This window comes from Podarcis melisellensis, assembly GCF_964234715.1.
Source record: "Podarcis melisellensis genome assembly, chromosome: 6".
NCBI lineage: Eukaryota > Metazoa > Chordata > Lepidosauria > Squamata > Lacertidae > Podarcis > Podarcis melisellensis.
Window position 1 is genome coordinate 18,479,448 of NC_138538.1, and position 9,657 is coordinate 18,489,104.

At 46.7% G+C, this 9,657-nt stretch overlaps 1 protein-coding gene across 2 annotated transcripts in view; it reads right to left on the reverse strand.

The window, feature by feature from the left end:
• Positions 1-9,018, reverse strand: part of PTPN1 (protein tyrosine phosphatase non-receptor type 1) — an 88,932-nt gene extending 79,914 nt beyond the window's left edge. Inside the window, exon 1 of one of the 2 annotated variants that reach the window (XM_081917040.1) lies at positions 8,735-9,018. In XM_081917040.1, the coding sequence (XP_081773166.1) occupies positions 8,735-8,938 (204 nt within the window). In that variant the 5' untranslated portion in view covers positions 8,939-9,018. The remainder of the gene's footprint in view (positions 1-8,734) is intronic. The other variant, XM_081917039.1, reaches the window with a different exon arrangement.
• Positions 9,019-9,657: the final 639 nt, after the last annotated feature.

Here is a 9,657-nt window from a genome sequence, read left to right on the forward strand (position 1 = left end):
GGTGAGGCAAAAAACCCTGGGCCCAAGCACACATGCATATTGTATAAAGGTGCAAAGCCCTTCTTTCGCACCCTGTGAAACATAAATGCACATAGTTTTTTTAAAACTGGGCAACGGCATGCCGCCCACCTGTGACTCCTGAGTCTACCCCCTTTGTTTTGACGGATCGGGGGAGGCTCGGGAGTCATGGGCAGGCGGCCATTGCCCAGGAGGGGCCAGCCTGGTAGTGCAGTTGGCTCTGGCTGGCTTCAGGAGTTGCTCACTGCTGTGGCGCAGGAAAAATGGCAGGCGTCATGGCAGCGAGCAGTGCTACCAGGCTGGTTCTGGGCTGCTGAGGCTGCTGCTGCCACGTTTCCCGGGGACAGATTTGCAAATGTGGGGAAATTCCAGGGGTGGAATTTGTCCGGGGACAGATTTGCAAATCCAGAGACTGTCCCCGGGAATGTCTGGTAACCCTAGCTTAGAAGTCTCCTTTAATCTGGCACTTGCCATTAGCACTAAGTTGGGGCTGGTCACCATGTTGCTCAGGAGATATTAATGGACTACAACTCCCACCAGGTTCAGGTGGCATTGTCAATGGCGAGGGATGGTGCCAGTTGTAGTGTAACAACATCTAGCTGGTGCCACGCAGGCCACCCCTGCCCTTTCTCTGACATGCTTTTTTGCATGAAAGTCACACAGCTTTCAATGGGCTTACAGCTTGGTTTAGCATTGCAGCTGGCTGTTTCTTTCAGCCTGCGAGCTCCTTATGCCACATTTATATGAACATAAAGACACCTTGCTGAATCAGGCCAGTGGTCCACCTCATCCAGTAACCTGTTCTCACAGTAGCCAACCAGAGGCCTGTGGGAAACCAGCAACCAAGATGTAAGAGAAAAAGGACTCTGCCTTGCAGTTTCCAGCAACTGGTATTCAGAAACATGGCTGCCTCCACCTGAGAAGGCAGAACAATAGCCTCCCTCGTGGCTAGTAGCCATGAATAGTCTCATTCTCCATGTTAACACCACCCCATATCCTAAAGTCTAGTTCTCTCATCAGGTGATAAATATGCGTCTAGACTGCGCCACTTGAGGAGGAGACTCAAGACCAAAGTAGATGTGGCAATAATTGCATGGGTGCAATTAACTTGTATGTTTTTTTGCTACACATGTAGCAGCCTCAGGGGATCCTCCGACAGATCCAGATCACAGAGGCTGGGAGAGAAGAGTTGTAACCCTTTTCCATAAAGTCCCTCTTTGCTTAAGAAGAGAGAAACCTCCCTTGGTGCCAATGCAGGCTTCCTCCCTGGTGTAAATAGGTTCCATTGATTGATTGATTGATTGATTGATTGATTGATTTTATACACCGCCCTATACCCAGAGGTCTCAAGATAAACTCAAAATATAAAACCACAAAATACATAATCACAATAAAAACAGCAACCCAATAACCCCCCCCCCATTAGGGGCCCGTTCTGTTGGGGCCACAGGAAATGGTAAGATTAAACTCTTATTTATTTTTTAAAAATTTAAATCCCACTTTTCCTTCCAAGGGCAGCTCCTTAGCACCATCCTCTGCACTCATGGTGCTGCACAGACTATTTACGTTTTGTTTTAAACATGCACATTTCTAGCATTCATGCAATTAACATCACAGAGACTTCAGTCCAAATGTAAGATAGCATTCAGTTAAAGTGTCTTTCAACATACGAAACAGAGATGGATAACCTGAGCCCAATGGCCATGGTTGATAATCACTGTCGTCCCACCACATGTGGAATTCAGCAAATTCATCAATCCCTGGCCTAAAGTCCAAAGTACACCTGAAGTCCGTTCGACCATATCAGGTCTGGTCTGTGCGTACAGCAGAATGAGATGGGTTTGTTTTTCGTATGATGGAATTCTCCCCCATAGGAATTCTCAAACACAGAAAACTGGATGTCAAAAAGGGTGGTTTTAGCATCATTCTCTCTACACATCATTCTCTTTATGCGTAGAATTTCCTCCCCGCAAAGGTGGGTATTTGCACGGTGAGATGCTCATCTGCACTCTGAAGGGATACAACCAAGATGCAAGTTTACTGCCTCATCAGCTGCTTCCCAGAACTAGACCACGGTTGCTTCAAGAAAAGTGGCGAGCTATTTTGAGTATTTTCTGAGACATTGGTACAGGCTGGAAAACAGATTGGATTCTTTGCCTTTGTCCTGGGCATCCTTCCCAAACTCTTATGCCCTGAAGAATTTGTGGCAAACCATCTGGCACAAAAATGCCAAAGTACTTTCAGTGAGAACCCTGTGTCATAGTCATTCATGTCAGATTGTGTAATATATGAACAGGGAACTGATATTTTATTCTTTTTCAGAAAGAAATGTCTCTTTCTCTCCTTCCTTCCTTCCTTCCTTCCTTCCTTCCTTCCTTCCTTCCTTCCTTCCTTCCTTCCTTCCAGTTCCTTCTCAAAATGCTCACATTTCATTTTTTAATATGGATTATCACTGCTATTGGTCAAATGTAGTTCACCCCATGGGAAGAGGGAGAAGATACAACCTCAAAAATTATAAGTGATGCCAGAAATAACATGAAAGGGGGGGGGGGTATAAATACAGCCAAGTTAATAAAAGTATGTATTATTATAATGATACTGCATGAAAAATTCTCATTTCTGCCAGAAGGCTCACCTCTAGGCTGGAGTTACATGTCAGAGACTGATTATCCCCAACGTGCTTTAAGGACCAGCTCCTTCTATGTGTTCTGCTTAAGCATTATAGTGTTGCTTTGCTTTTCCCCCCAAACAAAAAGTGTGACAGGTAAGTACATGGCTTTTCAGTTTTATTATGCAATCACTTCCCAGAAAAACCCATCAAGCTCTTTAAATTCAGGGATGGTCCTTTAAAAAAAAACAAGACCCCACATCAAAAAATTGGAATTTTTTCCAATGCCCTAAATAGCAATGAGGCTCCGATTGGTATTAGTCCACTAAAACAAGTATGTTGTGTTAATTTTTCATGCAACATAAATCCATCAAAAGGTTTTTCCCCCCATTAGCCAAAAGTAGTTGAACTGAAATATTTGATTAGGGAGGAAAAATCAATAAAGCACATACAATAAATCACAGAAGCTGCCTACTTTCGATTTTTCCTGATTTCTCCCTCCTGTTGAAGCCCCTACTCAACATCCCAGACTCTTCCAGTGCCACCCAAGCTATACATACATAAATATATATATATAGCCAGACACCTCCATAGATTATTACAGCTGGCCTTTAGTGCTGGCATGAAAATAGTCGCTCAGCTAGTAACTTTTGGCAAATCAGCACAACCACCAGGCAGAAAAGCTTCTGGAAGAGGAACAGATTGTGCTGTAATTTATCTGCGCGCAAAAATTTGTTTTCACATAGGTATGCATGGGAAGTAAACATTTGTGTAAACTTGACGTGTCTGTGGACTTACTTGCTAGTGTTCAGCACACATTTACTTTTATGTAAAGCCACAGATGTGGTGTACATAGACCACCATTCCACTGCACAACTCCAGTCAAGGCAAGGCCTAGAACTCCACCATAGGCAGCTGTTCAACAATGATTTTAATTCTTCCTAGACCTTGGGAACCAGTTGTAGTGATTACAGTTATTTCCAATGGAGGAGCGCAAAAGGATAATCAGAAAATGTAACACTCAACATATAGTCTGGAGTTTAATGCATACTACATGCTTCTAAAGACAGCATACTCTTTTATTAAAAGTTCATGTATAATAAATAAATAATAATAATAATAATACTAAACAACTTTTATTTGTATCCCGCCCTCCCCGGCAGAGACCAGGCTCAGGGCGGCTAACATCAAATATAAACATTGATATAAAATCAAACAATAATTAAATCACCTCTTAAAAACAAATCAGGATAGAATTAAAATCTGAATTAGATGGCTTTCTGCAGGATTTGGGTTGGGAACAGTAAATGCTCATCAGGTCCACTGTGTACACTGATCTTATATGGGCCTGTGAGAACGCTGGGAGGCCTCTTTCGTACTAGTTCTTATACCAAAGGGGAAGGGGAGTCAGGCTGAGCCCTGACCAAAGGCCTCTAAAGGCAAGTATAAATTGTTTTATTCCAGTCTTATGACCAAGGTAAGGAAAGACGTAACAACCCCAGACCCCTTGAGCCCCACACGAATATTGGATAATGAGTTTACCACAGGCAGGGACCATTTTAGACGCATCTGATATGGGGGAACGGGGCAGTGGGCGAAATGGGGCATTTTCACTGGAGTATTAAATATATACAATTTCACTTAAACACGCAGTGCCGTGAAAGGTAACTCCTGGGTAAATTGGGAGTTGCCTGTACCTCATTATTAATATTTATTTAGTGCCAGCCTGGGTTCGAAATGAGCAGGGTCCCAGGCACATTTTACGCCTAAAGATTCTCCATTTCCGAGCACCTCCCGAAGTTTGGGTGCCTTTTTTTTTTGCGCCTGGCTGGCACTCAAGGATTACTGAAATGTATGTGCTTTGAAGCCTCAAAGTACCGTATTGGCCCGAATATAAGCCGCACCCGAATATAAGCCACACCTTTAAAACTGGGGAGCGGGGGGGGGGGGAGAAAAAAAAGAGGAAAAAACACCCGGATTTAAGCTGCTCCATTCCTTGCTGCTCCTGGCTGCACACTGGGCGGGGTGAGGGGAGCCGCGCTGCATTGCCCCTTTGTTGCTTACTCCCTTCCCAGCCTTGGGGGAGAGGATGGGGGACTGTGGGGGGGGGGGAGTCGCCACACTCCTGGCGCTGTCTGCCCTGTGCTCCTGGCTGCATACTGTAATGTCACGAATATAAGCTGCACTTTAACTTTTCACAGTCAGAATGGGAGGGGGGAGTGAGGCTTATATACAGTATATGTAAAGGATCGACAATATCTTTCACAATAAAGAGTTCAGGGTTTTGAAAACTGAAGCATGGTACCAATATTTTTATTGTAAATACCAAATTAAACATGTATTTACAATTTCTGCTAAAAATGTGATATTAACACCGTGTAACTTATTTGAATTGCGTATTAGTTTGTGCTGATCAAAATAATAAATAAAAAGTGTTGCCCCCCCCCAAACGGCGACTAGGCATTCTGTTTTGGCGCCCACAATCCAGGTCCCAGAAACCATTTGGCTCCTATCCCAGTTTCTAACACTTGGACTGCCCGCAGCAAACTGGATTCTAAACCCAAAAGCAACTGATGAAGCTGTTTCTCAGGCAAAGGACCTGCGGCTCTCCCAATGTGTTTTGGATTCCAGTTCCAGTGCCAACCAGAATGGCCAAAAGTCAGGGAAGATGGGAGTTGATGGCTACGCTCTACCTCCACGACTGGAGGCAGTATGTCTCTGAATACCAGCTGCTGGGAGCCATAAGTGGGAAGACTGCTGTGGCTCATGTTCACTTGCAGACTTCCGACAGGGATGCTAGAATGGATGGGACATTGGCTTGATCTAGCAGCCTGTGGGGGGCCACAGGTGCTTCGTTCCTGCCTTCTAGGATGAACAGTATCTTATTCCAACAGCATCTTTTTTCAAGGTTAGCTGCAAACCTTATTGCTAAACCAGAAGTGGAGAGGAAGGAGTACAGTGATTCCTCCGGTTGCACATGGGATCTGTTCCGGAGTTCCAGTCGGATCCTGAGGTTTCTGCAAGTGGAGGGACCGCTTCTGCACATGTTGGCGGTAGAGTGCTTTTGCGCATGGCAAAACCCAGAAAAATACTTCCAGGTTTGCCTCGTACGTATCCCAAAGGATACGGAACCAGAGGTGAACGTAAGTAGAGGTACCACTGTACAGCTGTGGGGCAAGGTGCCATCCCACCGATTCGTAATTTGCTTTTGCCACATGGACTATACCACAGGTCTGTTTGTTTTATGGATGTCACACACACACCTGGCAGCCCACCTAGAAGCCCCCAAAGGCCAGCATCACAGAGATGAAGCAAATGGATTTGGCTAGGTAAGAAACAGCGAAGGGAAGACCACTGCGGCAAAGGTTGTTTTTCGGGTGCGGGGAGGACAGATGAACAGGTGACTGAGGAAAGTCTTTGAAAACGAAGGAGTTTTTTTGAGAACAATTTACTGCAAAGGCAAGCTGGCTTGATAAAAGAACGTGGCAATGATCCCACATGCAGCATGTACCTTTGTGTCAAAACGGAGCAACCCGCCCACATTTCCACTGAAGGACTTGGTGAACCTAAATATTTCAAACTGCTGTGAAGTTTGCTGGTTTATTCAGGAACTGGGTGACTCTGTGTAAGACTGAAGCGGGGGTGGGATGGGGGAGGTTAGGCGGTTCAGCTCCACAGTCTATTCAATACCTGACAGCTCCACTGACCCCAGCACAGGTGAGAATTTAAGTGTTCTTCAGTGACAGGTGCACTAGAGAAAACATTTAGACGCATTTCTCCAAGGCCAAAAGATGCCAGTGTTTATTTCTGACCTGAACTGAACTTGAAGCTGCAATCGTGGAACAAGTGTAGACATTTTTCTAAGAATTAGCAGTTAAGTTTTGCAGCACTCTCTTATGTGCCTACTGTGCTTTTAGCAGCGAAGTGCTCACAAACGCTGTGAAGTGCTACCACATTAAGGAGCGATTTTATGCAAAGCACATGGTGTAAGACTAGAGGGAGAGTGGAGCAGCCACCTTGACCTAATTTCCTTACTTTGGCTGACATAATTTACCATCCAAGTGATACTATACAACAAAGCTACGAGGAAAGGACAAAATTAGATTAAAGCAAGAGTAATAGCTACACTGGTCTAATGCATTTTGCAAAGTCCTTTCTGAGTGTTGTGCCTTCGCGATATCTTCTGTTCCAAGGACATTTGGACGGGGGGGTAACAAAATTCTCACTTTCATAACACACTGAAGAACATAAATGCCACAAGAAGAATCACGGAATTGTAGAATTGAAAGGGACACCCCAAGGATCATCTAGTCCAACCCCCTGCAATGCAGGAAAAAGAGCAACCCCCTACCCCAAGGCATGCACAAACCTAAACCAATTGTGCATCCCAATCCTACTTGCAGCTAGCTGTGTTGAAGCCAGCTGAAATCAATGGGCTTAACTCTGCAAAGGCCTGCAGTCTTGATTTCTAGTTCAGTGGTGCAAACATCATTGCTCACCTTCCAAGTTATGCAAAATATTTCCCTCAATCCTTCATAACATAACCGGAAGGAAAGGAATTGATTTTGCAACCTTTCCATTCTCCAAAAGCCCCAGGGCAAGGTATAAATACATTCACCTCCCCGGCAAAGGGAGTAGTAGCAAAGCCCAATCTCACATATTGATTTAGCCTGGCAGCGTATGAACTAAAACCCCATCAATATCCATTAAAACACATCTTACAAACGCCATGCCAAAACAGATGCTCATTAAAGAATTGGGGAGAAAGCCCTCCTCTCAACCACACCATTGATTCACCCAAAACCCCGAGGCAGCAAAATATTTGTACAAGAATTTATTAAAAGATATACCATCATTTTTTATAATAATGGCAACTGATTTCAGTGACTATTCTTGCCTGTTACTTCCTACCTAATGCAACTTACTCGAGGAGAGAATTGTTCCAAAAAACTTGTTAAATATATGAGCATGACTCCAATCTTCAGACCACTGTTATGAAATAGTGTTAGGGAACATTTTCAAAATTAAAGTCAGCATTATAAAGACTGACAAAAAAAGGATTAAAAAAACCAGTTTCAAGCTAATACATACACATGTATCACAAAACATCCACACACAAAAAGATATTCAGGTTTTTCAGGTTCCAGGTAGGCTACCCTTATTAGTACAAGAATATATAGGTATATAGGACAATAAAGCAAAATATGCTTGTGGAATTGAGGCGCAAACAACTCTTAATGTCCTTAGCCGGGGAAGGATGTAAAAAAGGTTATTTAATTCTAAACCTAGACTACTGGAAGACAAGTAGAGTAACACTCTTCTTCACAAGGGGAAAAGGGATTACTAGAATTATTTCTTGGCAGGGCAGAACGATGGGCTCGACTATTCCTGTTGTAGGAAGCTGTTAATTAGGGAAGAACAAACGGAGAAAAGAGTTATCCTAAGCAGATTGCGAGCAGACATGTCTGGGAGGGCACATGCCAAGAGTCAGTCCCCCCCCCTCCAGCCCCCAAGGAACCTTGTACAAGGGGGCAGAGACGCTGGAGGGGTTTGGAAAGAAAGAGGGGTAGAACAAGGATAAAAAACAACGGAGCCTCTCTCACGCTTCCCAAAGCAGATGTGTTAGAAATGAGATAAAAATGAAACACACCAACAAGACCCACAATTGTAGCAGCGTAATCTCTAAAGGGCTCGACAGAACATGACAGGGAGATGCCTCAAAAGGGAAGCTGACCAGAACCGGAGAGCGCACACAATGCGCTCCCTTCTATGTCTTCCATGCTAGCCGAGCAACAAGGGAAAGGGGGTCAGAAAGTGGGGCAGGAGGAGGAGGAGGGGGGCTCTCCATACACACACAACCCAAAATTAAGGCTGAGGAGAAATGCAGTGTTTTTTTAAAGTAACACAAAACTCTATTATGAGTGAGAGGAAGGAGCCCGAGGCAAGGGGCGAGTCTCTAGGGCAGCAGAAAAAGGAGTTGGAGGTGGAGAGGTGGGGAAGGGCGGACAATGGGGCGGCGGCGGCGGAGGAGCCCGAGCTTGCTCGGTCGCGCTCCCGGGCGCCGGCGCTGCCCGCCTGGCTTCTTCTCCGCGCCCGGCCCCGGCTCACCTGGTAGATGGCGGCCCAGCTGTCGGCCTGGTCGAGCCGGCGGAACTCCTTCTCGATCTCCATGGCGTAGGGGGCCCGGGCCCGGCCGGGCTCCTCCGCCTCTTCCTCCTCCGGCTCCTCCACGGCGTCTCCCGCTGCCCTGGGCTGCTCCAGCTCCGGCTGCTCCCCGGAGCGCCGCGGCGGCTCTTGCTGCCTGCTCTGCATGGGCAGCGCCTCCCCTTCCCTCCGCTTCTCCCCTTCCCTTCGCCAGCCCACGGGAAGCGACGCAAGCGGCCCGGCCCCCGAGCCTTCCGGGACGGCCTCCTCCTCCTCGCCGCTCGCCGCCTCCCCAAGAGGCGAGGCCGAGGAAGGAGGGCGCAAGGAGGGGAGAGGGCAGGGCGCGCGGGGCGGAGTCTGCCCGGGGTGGAGCAAAGAGCTCGGATGAGCTGGGCCATCCAGAAAGAAGCCAAGAGAGCCTCTGAGCGTGTGCAGAGCACCCTCCAATAGCTCGCTTCCTGGGATGGGGAAGTTGCGCAAGACGGAGGCGTCGGCTCGCCAGTGCATGTTGCGCTTGAGCTCTGCGGCGTTTCTCCTTTTGGAAAATGGTTGGGCCCCAGCGCAGGAGATTCCCGTGCTGATCCAGGCTCCTCTTTGCAAGAGAGAGAGAGAATTGCAAAGCCCCCCCCCCCACACACCGTCCGCTCCTTTTATTGTAAGAGGTGGGCGATTTTTGTTGCGTTTACTTTCGCAGGTTTCCTCCCGGGACCCCTTTACTGCCGACGCTCCCGGGCATGAGCTGGCTGCTCCCGTTCTGGAAAAGCAGAGGATCTAGATCTTAGGGGGGAAAGGACAACATTTGTGGGTCTTGTGGCACCTTCGAGACTTCATAAGCAGCGGCGTAGCCAGGGTGGTGCCATCCAATATTCTGGACTACAGCTCCCATC